General features: G+C 42.5%; 2 protein-coding genes across 5 annotated transcripts in view; one reads left to right on the top strand and one right to left on the bottom strand.

The window, feature by feature from the left end:
- Window positions 1–1,873: 1,873 nt before the first annotated feature.
- Window positions 1,874–8,368, bottom strand: wdr21 (WD repeat domain 21). Of its 3 annotated transcripts, none has more exons than XM_062550117.1 (14): window positions 8,320–8,368; window positions 7,663–7,745; window positions 7,402–7,532; window positions 6,925–7,082; window positions 6,623–6,705; window positions 6,386–6,488; window positions 6,068–6,211; window positions 5,566–5,615; window positions 5,191–5,270; window positions 5,011–5,103; window positions 4,523–4,620; window positions 3,535–3,711; window positions 2,998–3,112; window positions 1,874–2,575 (listed from the first exon to the last, which is right to left on the bottom strand). In XM_062550117.1, exons 2-14 carry the CDS (start codon window positions 7,740–7,742, stop codon window positions 2,301–2,303), a joined length of 1,587 nt encoding a protein of 528 aa, XP_062406101.1. In that variant the 5' UTR covers window positions 7,743–7,745; window positions 8,320–8,368; the 3' UTR covers window positions 1,874–2,300. The 3 variants fall into 3 exon arrangements, with proteins under 3 accessions (XP_062406101.1, XP_062406100.1, XP_062406102.1); XM_062550116.1 differs by lacking the exon at window positions 8,320–8,368 and adding an exon at window positions 8,116–8,270; XM_062550118.1 differs by lacking the exon at window positions 8,320–8,368 and adding an exon at window positions 8,116–8,270 and having other exon boundaries at window positions 7,402–7,529.
- A 1,705-nt stretch (window positions 8,369–10,073) lies between these two features.
- dpf3 (double PHD fingers 3) overlaps window positions 10,074–13,353 on the top strand; it is a 37,838-nt gene continuing 34,558 nt past the window's right edge. For both annotated transcript variants that reach the window (XM_062551208.1, XM_062551207.1), the window contains exon 1: window positions 10,074–10,195. In XM_062551208.1, coding sequence (XP_062407192.1) covers window positions 10,164–10,195 — 32 coding nt within the window. In that variant the 5' untranslated portion in view covers window positions 10,074–10,163. The remainder of the gene's footprint in view (window positions 10,196–13,353) is intronic.

Below are 13,353 nucleotides of genomic sequence, written 5' to 3'. Positions count from 1 at the left end.
TATGCTCATGCTTTCATTGGCTAAAACTGAGGCATTCTATCCATCGGGAAGTAGCCGTTGGCTGAAAGTAAAAACTTTGATGAGAGTAGATGATTGTGAAGTACGGTTATCTTCATTTGCATTATATTTACATTGCCACCTCAGCTTTAGCCAACTTTAACCGCTTCAAAGAGTTGTCTGTTGGGGTTAAATAATGGAAGTGTGGTTGTAGTTGCAGAAGACTTTGAGGGCAGGTACACCTTTCCCAAACCCAATAAAACCAATAAAAAAAATATATTGCAGATCATGGTAGAGTCCAAATCCCCCATCTTTGTAATCTGTGACATCATTTTGACCATTTATAAGTTGAATGAGGTCTAACTCAATGTTTCTTCAATGTTTTGGTTTTATTTGCAACCTTAACCCCACACGCCTACCCATTTTCCCCTCATCCTTAAATGTAGCATTGTTAGATATACTCCATTCTATGTATCGGTATGATTAATTGCCTGTTATGCACAGATCATTGATAGGTTTTAAACGGTCATGGTCTGCCAGCCATCATTTTATAATGGAAATGTATTCTTAATAGGCTTTTAATTTTTTTTTTTTTTAAATGGGTCTGTATCATTTCTTCTTTCTATCTTTTTTTTCTTCTTTTTTTCTAAATTTATTTCAACCCTCAAAATGTCTGAGGTTCCGAGATCATTCTGATCGGAGTCGTTCAGAAACTGTTGCGCGTGATGTTAACGTGCTGGCTTACGCCACATCACCCAATCAGACGATAGATTCTGGACTGATTCAACCCCCCCTGCTCCCCCTCTTGAAGGAGTGTACAGTCTCATCTAGCTACACCAGTCTCATCATGGTCATAATCATATTCATAATCAGTGTAATATCTTCTCAATAAGCTCAGTGAGTTTACGTTTGGCTGCAAAATAAGCTTACAGGTGTACACTAACGTATACAGGTTTGGGCAAGGACAGCTAAGGACTGTAATTTATAGAGGAACTAAGGTGTTAAACCATCCTATTTTCTGCACCATGTATGCTGATATAATTAAAACATATGAACATCTGAAGAGTGTAACTGTCTTTATTTGTTATATGGTCTTCATACTGTAGTTCCCACCATCACCTTTCAGTTTTGTATTTAAGATAATTTCATCTCAACTTTTCATAGTCACTAGGGGTTGGGCGTCGGTACAGATAACCCAATTTTATTAGCATTCATAAGAACACGATTTGGGCTCAGTATCGATAGGGAGCATATGCCATTCTACATTATACAGGATTAGATTGGCTTTAACAGAACTGTGAGGCTATTGGTTTCCTTGGTTCAACCATTGTAGAAATTAACCTGGGAAATGCATATTATGCATATATAATATAATGCATATTAGCTTTAAGGCGTGATGAATAATATTTTCCATTCAATAGATATTGAACAAACTTGTAAAAATTATTCTTTGCTAAGATATTTTTGTATACTCCTAAAAATGTAATTGTACTTTAATTGCTTTAATTAACTGTGTGTTATATTCATAGATTGTTTAAAATAACAGTAGATGTAAAGGTTTCTTCATGGTGGTGAGATCTTATGATCTCTTTATTATGTACTCCTCAGAGGTCAAGCTGATCATACAGGCAGGTGTTTCAAATGACCATTATCGCAGCACTTGTGTATGGCAAGGCTGTAAATTCTTTATGTACCAGTTCATATTATTTTATAAAATATCAATCCAAGAATCGCTGCACACTGCAACTAGTGCAAAGTTCTTTTGAAAAAGAAAAAGAAAATCCATTAAGATAAAATCCTGGAGAGAGGTTTACAGAAAAAAACAATGTAGACCTGAACATTTGTTTACATTTGTGTGTGGCATTTTTTTTTGTAAAAAAAAAAAAGAATCACCGTTATCACTCATGGAATAAGTAAAGATTCATTATTTGGCTGTTCAGATAACTGAAATCTAGAGGACTTGCAACTTGTCTTGCAGATTTTTCATCACATTATCTTTCCAGTCCATAAATTGCACTTGTGGTAGACACAGCAGGAAAAAAAGAAAACGCAAACTCGTCATTCAGCAAAAAAATGTAACAATGTAAATTTCAATGCCCGAGAGAGTCGTTTTTAAAAGGCTGCACCTGTTTCTGAAAGCTCTCTCTGTAAACAAAAGTTATGCCATCATCTCCAAATCTCTTCTCAGAAGTTCTTTAGTCTTCGACAACCTCTCAGTGACTACGAGAACAAGCAACCAATCCTGCCGGGACGGCCGGTCAGCTACGTGCCCCAGACGCCACAATTCGGGACGGTAACCTCGGTCACGCCTCGGTCTGCCTCTCTGAACCCGGTCCCGCGGCTGCCTCGCCACCCGGGGCGGCGTCCTGGTAGTCGCCGTTGTACGGGTAGTAGTAGAGGTCGTGCTGCACGGCCATGAGGAGCCCTGGCAGGCCCTTGCAGCCGCCCAGCTGGGAGGAGAAGACCACGTTGGGGATGCTGTCGAAGCCCTCTTTGCCCGCCGGGTGCGGAGACGGAATGGTCCTCAGCAGATGCCCGTCGCTTAGGCTCCACAGACGCGTGTAGCAGTCCTGGCCAACTACGGAGGGAGGGAAACCAGGGAGGGAGGTTTTTTTTTTTTTTTAGTTATAGTTTTGATTATTCATACAGAGTTTTAGCTAACTTGTTCTGAAACAAAATAGGACTCAATCAATTTCCCAGTGCAGTACTGAAGAGGATGAAGGCGGAAGAGGAGAAGATGGATTTTCATCAGGGTGAACAAATAAAGATTCTATTTTAAATAGTGGAGTTATTATCATTATCAATTACCTTCATTTAACTAGGGAAAAGAACGCATTGAGATTTTCAACTGGGCCCTGGCCAAGACAGCGGCACACAAGGCAATCTCAAGAATGCTGCGTAGCCCATACATTCACTTAAACGTTACCTGCCTCTTTCTACACCAAATCTGGCAAGATCAGTTTTGTTACGAGTCAAGGTCATTCCTCATGAGTCTCTCACCTGCAAGAAGTAGTCCCTCATCCTCGTTGACATGTAGGGGGAGGTAAGCGTACTCATTATGGTGGCCCTCGTAGTTCTGGACTGGTCGGGTCGTACGGATATCCCACAACTTGATCTTTAAGTGTCCAAAGAGGAAAATGCATTAAGCAGGAAGAGAGTGTGTGTGTGTGTGTGTGTGTGTGTGAGAAAGAGAGTGGGGTGGAGTATTGGAAAGTGTGTGCCAATAAGACAACAAAGGGGTAAAAAAAAAATAGACTCACTTTGTTTCAAATGTCTTTTTTTTTTTAGAAATAAAAATAGGAGATAACTGTGACCTTCTCTAAACTTTTGAATGTGCATGTCCAACACTTCAATGTTTTAGTACTTTCTGTACTAACATTTTTAGTACATAATTTTTATTACATTTCACCCGAAAGCCAGATATCCCTAACTTTTGTGTGAGTAGTGTATGAGCTGGCTAAAGTGCCTTTCTGATATAAAGGTAATTATCAAGACACAAGAGTTATCATGAGTTATTAAGAGCTTCCCATGTCTGACCTTTCCCTGCATGTCGGAGGCGAGGAGGTAGTTTTCGTCCCGTAGGAGGCGGACGGAGGTGACGGCCGAGCCCTGCTGGAAGCGGCAGGCCTTCCAGCTGTGGTCGCGCCGCGAGCGTTGCCGCAGGTCGATGCTGAAGATCTCTCCTGAGCGGCAGCCATTGAAGAGCACTGGGGCCTGAGAGGAGTTAATCAACATGTTAGCTGACTGAGGTACATGCTATCTGGGTCACCCACATCAGGCTTGGGGACAGATTAGATTGTCATAAAAACCTTTATTGCAATCCAACTGTGATTTTTGGGTTAAAGACCTGTGACTCACAGATGCTCAGAGATATCTGATGTTGGATGACTGTGGAGATAGTCGATAGAACGCGCCACTCAATGTTTCTGTTTAGATTAATGTATGTCAATCATTGGGTCAAAGGTGGACACCCTATTTAGGGCCCACCTACCACCTATGGGTGCAATCGCCATTACACGCTGAAGAAGGGCTCTGCCCGAAACGTTCGTAGGCGAATAAAGTAAGGAAAATCTGAAGAGTGCTGTCCTTCGCTTCTTTCTTTCTGTTTAGATTAACACCACACATCAACCCAACCTTGATAAACGGCTGAATATAAACTACAGTTCATGTTTGAATCGGACATGATTGCTGTGCTCATACTGGAAGACAGCCGATAAACAGCTCTGATATGCCAGAAATCCTGAGCTGACTTTGATTGTCTTCTAATCAAGTGTGAGCCTAAACTACACAACAAATCGGACAGGAATTTGGCCCAACAGAAAAAAAAAAAGGTTTGTTGGCACAAACACATGACACATTCAGGTTTAAAATCGTGTCAAAAACACACAATCTCTGCTTTGCCATTAAACTTATCTCGTTTACACTGATTGTTGTGATACTGTATGTGTCTCTAGCCCTTACTATGTTAATCAGGCCAAAGTTAAACTCTCAGATTTACAAAAGAAAGTCACGACTATCCATTCACCCTGAGAGCAAACTGTTGGGCGAGTACGTCACTGCCGATGCTGTATGTCTGCCTCCTTCCCGTCACAGCGTTCGTTACAATCACATGCCGCGAGAGACCTAGAAGTAACCAGACAGATACAGTACATTCATTATATATATATGTCTTAAGTAGGGTTCAGACCAAAGATTCCCGGCAGCCCGAGACAAGCCTCGACTTTTTCCTCATCTCATCCTATCCTCCCATGCCAGGGTGATGTGGCCACCTCCCTCCTTCGGCATAAACCCTATTGGCCAGCCGTTGTGACTTGCAAGACCATGACACTTAAAATAAAAGCATCTGCTAAATACCCCCAGTCAACATTAACTTTATCTTTGGAAACATGACCAGACATAGTATGTTTAGAATGTTTCTTTCTCTCTAACTCTCTCTCTCTCTCTCTCTCTCACACACACACACACACACACATGGCGTATACACATGATCTTAGTCGGGATCTTAGTATTCACCAGTGCTGAATGTCTTGTCGGCCTGTGGATTGAGGCACCAAGCACACGACCAGGCGGTGGAGATCTTGAAGCTGCACAGCATCCCTGGCTGGTCTGCGAAAGCAAAAAGCACCACAGATTACAGTATGCATGTCCGCAGTGAAACAGACCAAAGCAGGGAAGGGGCTGGTGATGTCTTACCAGGGTTTGAGTTGCTGAAAAGAGAAGCGGGTAGTAGGCTCACACAGCCTGGAGTTTCCGATATACTCACAAGACACAAGCTGAGGTCAAGGTCGAGTTAAGGAAGAGTCAACAATGATGATGTCTCAAATATACAAGTCTCCTGTGTTTACACTCATCAGTTAATATCATTGTAATACACCAATTGTGGTGGACATAACCAAGACAGTGAGAGCGTTTAACCATATCTCTAACTGTAGCAGGGGGGAAAAAAGTGTACGCCACAGTAAAACACTGGTGATGGCAATGCTTTAGGTAATAAGAACACAAACAGGCTGATGTGGAGAGATTAGAATGACTGGGGAGCCAATGTGGTTCCAGCAATGTAAAGGATACAGCACATGTGAGTCTGCATGGGAGACAGAGGCCCAGCATATGGAGTTCACCTGTCATACAATCAACAAGACTGTTAGCGTAGCCAAAATGTTACAAAAACGGCAAACAAGCATGTGGGGGACTAGGTGTTTGTTTGGGTTTTGAGTTCCAACAACACAGGCCAAAGTACACTACTCATAACAAGTCAGGGACATTTGGCTTTTGAGTGAAATTTGTTGGCCAATGGCCATTGTTTCAATAACTTGTTTGTGGTGAGGAAATCACCATTGCATGCGTCTACTTAAATGCCCTACTTTCATGATATAATACCACTGTAGCTTTAACTTTTTACATTTTCCATAAATTTCACCCGAAAGCCAGATATGCCTTCCTTTTTTTGAGTAGTGTAGCTAATGTATGTTCTCAAAGAAAAACCTGTGACAGTGATTGTGAATGTTCTGACTTTGAATCGTACAGAGTGTGATTGGTGAAGATGGAAGTTGCTAAGACACCACCTCCTCACCTTGCGGTTGGTGAAGTACAGGTTGTCGCACATCTCCACGGACAGGGAGCCCTTACTGCAGCCACTGAGGTTCATTATGCCGTACTTACATCCACCGTGGGACACATCGTTCACCGTGAACACGCGCTCGCAGGTGGAGTCCGCCTGATGGATGACAAACAAGCAAAGAGACTGAAGATGCTGGGCTTAAAGCAAGCAGCACAATACAATCAAAGTATGAATTCTGAATATGACTATAACAAACAATGATATGATGATCAGATAATTTATTTTATGGGCCTTTCGATCAACACTGCACTACAGCTATTGGATACTCACCACAATAAGGCGGAAGTTGTCCGTGTTGGGGGAGCTGGAGTCTGAACTCTGAACCTCAAGCTTGTGTCGCCTCATCCCGCTCACCTTCAGTTCATGGATCAGCCTGGAAACAGACCAAACTGCCTTCAAATGCCAACACCTGCAGTGCTTTAGGAATGTGGTGTGAAAGGCAGACATCTTTTTTTTACGGTTGTCAAGACGTGCAAGGTGCAATGGACATCACTACTGATTTCATACCTGCAATAAGAGCTGGGAGGAAGAAGGCCCAAGTGTCTGTTTTGTAACAGAAGTGATGTGTTCATTCCTGTTCGTGGGGCTTTCTGTAATGTGGGCATGAAATACAGTTCTTTATTGAGACATCTTCTCATGTAATGTTTGTCTCGCAGCACTAGTTGTTAAAGTTAAAGTTGACTGAATAGCTGAAATCAAACCTGGGCCAAACACAAGAGTTACAAAACATAAAGTGCTATAGTCCCACACGTGACACAAGCCAGCCAAGACACTTTTACATCAACTCCCAAAAGTCCTCTGCTGCTTACCTTCCTGGGTTGTTCATCCTCTAAAAGCATGGCAGACCTCCTTCGTTCATGTTCCTTTGCTCGAAGCATTTCGTTAGTCAAGGGGTTGCAGTTGTTGTGTCCAGGCAGCAGGCGGAAATAGCGGTTCTTCTCAGGATCAAAGTAGAATCCTGGTAGATCTGTTACAGACATAAATTGCTTTGAGTGCAACAGCTGAGGGAAAGCTGTAGAGTTGGTTGTAGACCTGGGTGCAAAGGATTTTACCCACACATTTTAAGATCTGCCATCAACAATTTGGTTTTGCAAAAAGGCTGTTAGTATTTGAGCTCATCAGCCAATCAAATTTCTCCTCCCCCCCCCCCATGCTCCAGGTTGGGAGTGATTGTTTATGCCTCTGCGTAAAGCACCGTGTTTCTCATTTACACCGCCAGTAGGGAATGAACAGCTAAATGGCCTTGGGAACCCATTAGACTAGAACCATGGCCCTTCCATGCTTACCTGGTGCAGTGGATGTGGAGGATGAGGATGTTGAGGACGTGGTGTAGGAGGAAACGAAGGACGCACTGGATCCAGCCTCTGCACCTTCATTGGAGGTGCTGTAGCGGTCAGGTGACTCGTCATACCTGCTGCTAAAATGTGAGCACACACGTCAAATACGCCGTAATTTGTGACAGGGGTACAGAGAGTATGCGTGTTGAACACCGCACCTTATCAAAGCTTTTAGGCAAGAGCTTTGACAGCTGTCACAAATCATCATACCTCTGATGGGGTCTGCTAGTGGACGGAGCTCTTCGCCATTTACCAAAGTAACGCCCGTGTCGACCTCTGCCTCGCTTCATTATCTGTTTGACATAATAATTAAAATCAGTGTTTCTAAAAGCTAAAGACACTCAAGTGAAACGATCTGTGTTTACAATGAGATACATATAAGGAGCAGAGGAATGGGACAGATAAAAAAAAAAGTCGATCATGTGGGAAATAATCTACGTCTGAAATTACATGCTATTAAAAAACTCGTTCTAGACAGGAGTCGATGGTCTCCCCACAGGTAAGATATGTCAGAGCATTTGCTGCTGACAGCTGTATGATAAACCCGGGGAGTACACTTTTGCCAGGACTAATAGCTTATGACAGAGACAGCAGCCACAATTAGGAGGGATACGTCAAATAACTGCTGTGTATTTAGCTAGCTAGTTAGCCTGTATAACTAACCTTAACGTCACTGCAGTCAACTGTTTTGTTTCATCAACATAACAACAAAGTAACAAGCCAGCTAACAAACAACAAATTAACAACTTTACTCCAGCTGCTAGTAGCCTAAAATAATCTACTTGCCCAACAAGTTAACCAGTTGTAAATAAGGAAACATTTAAGTGACGAATAATTTAAAGAACTTGACAATATGGTTATGGAAACCTTTGCTAAAGCCAGACGCTCACACGAGACAGGCAAACATCTACTTCCGGGTAACTCGTTCCCATATCAAAATATCACCAGAGAATGTCTAATAAGGTAAATGGGCTATGTCTATGATATCACTTTTAAATCTAGGAGGGGAGGGGACAGTAGGCCAACATGCCCCATCTCGCGAAATGAAAGGTAGCTTCAGTCTACTGCAATTCAACGCATAATGACTCGGTCACAGCAAACAAACAAGCAAGCACACAAGCACAATGGTTGGAAAGGTCCTTCTTGGCAGAGGTGGCCTAATGATAGGGGGCAAAGTAGGCCTATGGTAGTTCTAGTGGTATTAGGCCTACTTTTATTTTATTTTATTTTTCGCGCAGGTAATGTCACGTCATGCCTCTTCTTCTATTATATCTTCATGTAAACTGGTGACGATTCGCGCGGCGATTGCGCTCTTTTGCAAATGCCCCATGGCGAGTTCCTGCCTGACTGCTTCTTCCATTTCTCGTGCGTCAGACTCTGAGAGCAATTAACAGCAAGATAGGTCGGTCGTGGCTATCATGGAATTAATGACATAAAATGTGTGTTGCATAGGCAATTGTCCCCCTCCCCATGATAACTTTTTGGGAATCAGGGAATATGAGCAAAAATATATTTGCTCTCCAACAAAGGCTTATTTTCGCCAAAATGTACCTATCTAATCTGCCATGCAGGCCTATCTATTCTGCACTGCAATCATCATGTTAACTATAATACAGACATGTGATGGTGATAGCGCTAAAAAAAAAGAGAGAGATAGGCCTACTGTTGATACTTGATAGGCTATAATGCTCTTTCAAATGTGATGAAAAATCAAACATTTTTCAATGCCATACACTGTATCTCATCATAAACAACATTATGGCCTGCTATTTGAAAAAACATGCACTTGCTGTTTGAACAGCCTATATTATGATGGTATTGTTGAAATGTAACAGCATAAGCTTTTATTTTGATAGAAAAGTAGGCTACAACTACTTCCTATAGGCGGCCCTATAAATTCTCATCATAATACCAGAGTCCTCTGATAATACATAAAATATGCAACAGTCATAAGTCTATATTAAAATCCATAATTAACAGCAGTTTTATATTCTTTCAAATAACATAGGCCCACAGTAGGCCTTTTCTTTCATTCTGACACCTGAAAATAAGGACTAATTTGGCTGTCTTTGTTCCTAATAGGCTAGATATCTTCTTGCTCTTAAGTTATTTTTAGTCAAATGATAGCCTATGGCTATAACTGCATATTCAGCAAAAGTAGGTAGCCTATAGACTCCAGTTCTAGTTGTCAACATGGTTTTGTAGGTCTATTTGTCTTGAATTGTAGGCTAGCCTGGCTATAGCCTACTTGTTTTAATTAAGCCAAATAAATGTTGCATTACGCCTGTAGCCCAGTACTAACAAACACTAGTAAAAATATATAAACAAATAAATAAAAGTAATATAGTTCTTAGGCTATATGTTCAAGGTTTCAGACCCATTTCATCCCCCAGTGGCCCAACTAAGTATAGGCTGAAAAGCCATTTTAGACATCACACTATTCCTTTTTGGGCTAGTTGAATTGAAGTAGCCTATATCTATATGCGAGTTAATTGCAGTAGGCTGGTAAAGTTAGCCTATGTTTATTGCATACGACTTGGAGTGAACACTTCCATAAACGTTTTGACAGTTTTCGTCTTAACCACGCCTTGTTTCTGAACAGCAGTGTTGTATTGGTCAAAAAGCCGGACAACGGGGCCACATTGGCTGTTTTTTTCATAGGGGTCCCAAAGAACTCAGAGATTTGGAATATTGGGTTACAGTGTGGCAAAATGGCGACTGTCATTCAAAATCCACTGAAGTCGTAAGTAAATTACAATTTTCATTTATTATTTCCGTGCATTTTTCCTTCGCCAGATAGACTAGGTGATTTGGAGTTATGTATTAGAGCGCAAGAACTGTTCAGGATATAGCCATACATATATCTGATGACTGCCATATGAAGTGTCTAGACATACATTTTGCTTTATTCTCTTACCAATAGCCTATAGGCTATATTTCTGGATATTAAGCGAATAAGTTAAACAAACAAGGCTTTACTATCTCTGATCGTATCTAAGATGCTAAGCATGCTTTTTGTCAAATAAATGTACACATAGAGCAGGTTAGAGTAGACCAACATTTACTTGCAACTCTTTTATTTGACTTATTTGACAGTGCGCTCACAGCCTCTGTGGGCGCTGACTGACAATGTCCAACATATTGCTGAAAAAAGCATCCTTGGAATAATTAGTTGTATCGAAGTAGGCTACTACAGGAACAAAAGCATAGAGAATGGGTAAAAATAAATTGGATTATCATTAACACTCAATAGCCTACCCTAGAAGAGGCGTTTGTAGATGTGAAAATGAAACATAAGCAACATCGTGCAACTCCGTCGAAGTCATGTCTTTGTGGACTGTTGGCATCTCACAGCATTGCGAACAAGCATAGCCTACATGGAGCTTCGATAACATTTTTCCGTGAAAATGTTGGTTGGTTTGTTGGGATCATGAAGGAAAGTGCATGATCACGGGACGGTTCGTTTATGGATGTACGCACACCGTAGTTAAACACAGGGCAAAGGAGACAATTAGTCTGGGTTATCTACTATTTACGCATGGCATAGCTACTTGGCTTACTTTGCTTATGAAAAGTAGCCTAGCTCGTGTAAATATTTGACTGGTTTATAATAACTTGGACTAAATCAGATTAACGTGCCTGTGTCCATTTCTAAAGTCCATCTACATCATGACCAGCACTGTTTTGTTTTACAAGAATGAGAAACATATCTTATGTGGCTATGCTACGTTTTCAGTGACATTCAATTGACGTTTGAATCAGGAAGACGCAGCCTTAGCCACTGTGAGATTTCACAGGAACAAATATAGCATTCTTTCCAGACTATTCCGTTAGCCACTTAAAAATGTCGGCAAAGAATAGGGTTACTCCTGGAAAAAAAGCCCTTTGTTCACTTGCTTGTGGGGAAAGTCTCCGGTTGTCGTGATATAAATCAGACATTGATATCACGCCTATATTTTCCCTGCAGTGAGAAATGCGTTTAGGAACCGCCTCCCTTCCCTCTGGTTTAGCCTACCTCTCGGCGCGATTTACAATTTAGGTAGCGCACCATCAAGACGCGAGACTTTTTTTCTTATCATTCAGTGCCCTTGTAGGCCCTACTCATTAATGCTGGATGTGTAATGGTATTAATGGTATTAGATTGCGCGCACTTTTCTTTCTTTCGTTCGTTCGTTCTTTCTTTCACTAAAATGTCCAAAGACAAAATACCTCAAACTAGCCGGATCAGATCTCCACATCTTGGATATCACTTGTTTGTCAGGTGGAGAGGAGGAGAGAGTCCGCAGCATTCATAGTGCACAGTGGAGTTTTAAGAGCTTCACCCATAGAATTCTGATCTACCCCTCTTTCTCTGGGCAGAGACAACAGCCAGACTCTAAGTCCTAGCTTGCCAGGTGTAATTTGTGGACGGCTTCTGGGAATAAGGGGAACAATGTTTATCTTTCATTCTGCACTGATCAGTCAGGGGAAATGTGATTTGAGCCAGACCTAAGATCTTTTTGCACCATGTTTCTTTAAAAAAAAGAAAAGAAAAAAGAAAGAAAAGAAGTGGGGGGTTGCTAATGGATAACACAAGTCAGAAACATAAACATTATCATTAGGAAAGGTTGTATCTTCTGTGTGGCTGTACATGGCATTTATGCAACACTGTAAACAAAGAGAATCTGCTCAGCAGTGGGGAATTCAGTGAAACTAGTGGTGCATGCTTTATTCCTCTCTGACCTCCAAAATATGTGTGCTACATATTCAGAGGAGAAGAATTATGCAAAACCTTTGTGTGTGTGTGTGTGTGTAGTGTGTGTTTTGGTGTGTGTGTGTATGTTATATACATCTGCGGCCTGTATGTGTTGACTCTCTGAGTGCTGGAGTGGTGGTAGATTAGCGATGTCTCTGCGCACCGTCCCTCTGTCCCTCTGGGCCCATCTGTTGGGATGAGTCGGTGACGGAGAGGTGATGCTCGGCGCGGAGAGAAAGCCCATCTGCTCCCCTCCCCAACTCCCCATCGCTAACTTGGCCTCCGAGTGGCCAGTACCCCCCACGCACGCATCCCAGAATGCATCAGGAGCTGAGCGGGATCCCGCCTTATACCGCGCATACACATACACACACACACACGCATGTGTGTCTGTCTGTAACAGGCAGGTCCTCCAGTTGTTGCAGCCCCCTATGAAAGAAAAAAAAAAAACGCTTCACTGTCTTTCTGTCCCCTTGTCAGTATGTAAATTGATGTATTGTGTATATCTGAGCATGTGTGTGTGTGTGTGTGCTTGTGTGTGTACGCACACAGCCATGGGAACCTGGTCCCCTCCCCCCCTGTCTTGCGTGTGAGCTCCGGTGGTGAGGGGGGAAGGGGAAGGGGAAGGTGGGGGGGTTGAGCTGTCTGTCTGGATGAATTTGGCCGGTGCTGCAGAGCCGCTGTCATAACACGGAGGCACCCGGAGCCCTTTGTGTGTCCCGGCCGGGCTGAGGGGGCGGCCCCTGTGCCGCCGTTTATGGCGCTACTCGGAGGAGCCATTAGGCCCTTTTCCTGTGAAGCACATGTAATCTGCATGTCTGCATGTGTTTCTTCATGCTTCAGACAGGAGAGGTGTGTGTGTGTGTGTGTGTGTGTGTGTGTGTGTGTGTGTGTGTGTGTGTGTGTGTGTGTGTGTGTGTGTGTGTGTGTGTGTGTGTGTGTGTGTGTGTGTGTGTGTGTGTGTGTGTGTGTGTGTGTGTGTGTGTGTGTGTGTGTGTGTGTGTGTGCGTGTGTGCGTGTGTATACGTATGTGTGTGTATTCTATTCTAAATGTACCCCTGTGCATTCTCCTGCCAGTGTAGGGTCTTGCTAGCGTGAGAGAGAGAGAGAGAGAGAGAGAGAGAGAGAGAGAGAAGAAGAAGAAACAATTTACCTCAGCTTCTGGT

Source organism: Sardina pilchardus, chromosome 12, assembly GCF_963854185.1.
Source record: "Sardina pilchardus chromosome 12, fSarPil1.1, whole genome shotgun sequence".
NCBI classification, from domain to species: domain Eukaryota; kingdom Metazoa; phylum Chordata; class Actinopteri; order Clupeiformes; family Clupeidae; genus Sardina; species Sardina pilchardus.
The sequence above is the reverse complement of the archived record's forward strand: the minus strand, read 5'-3'. Positions and strand labels throughout refer to the sequence as shown.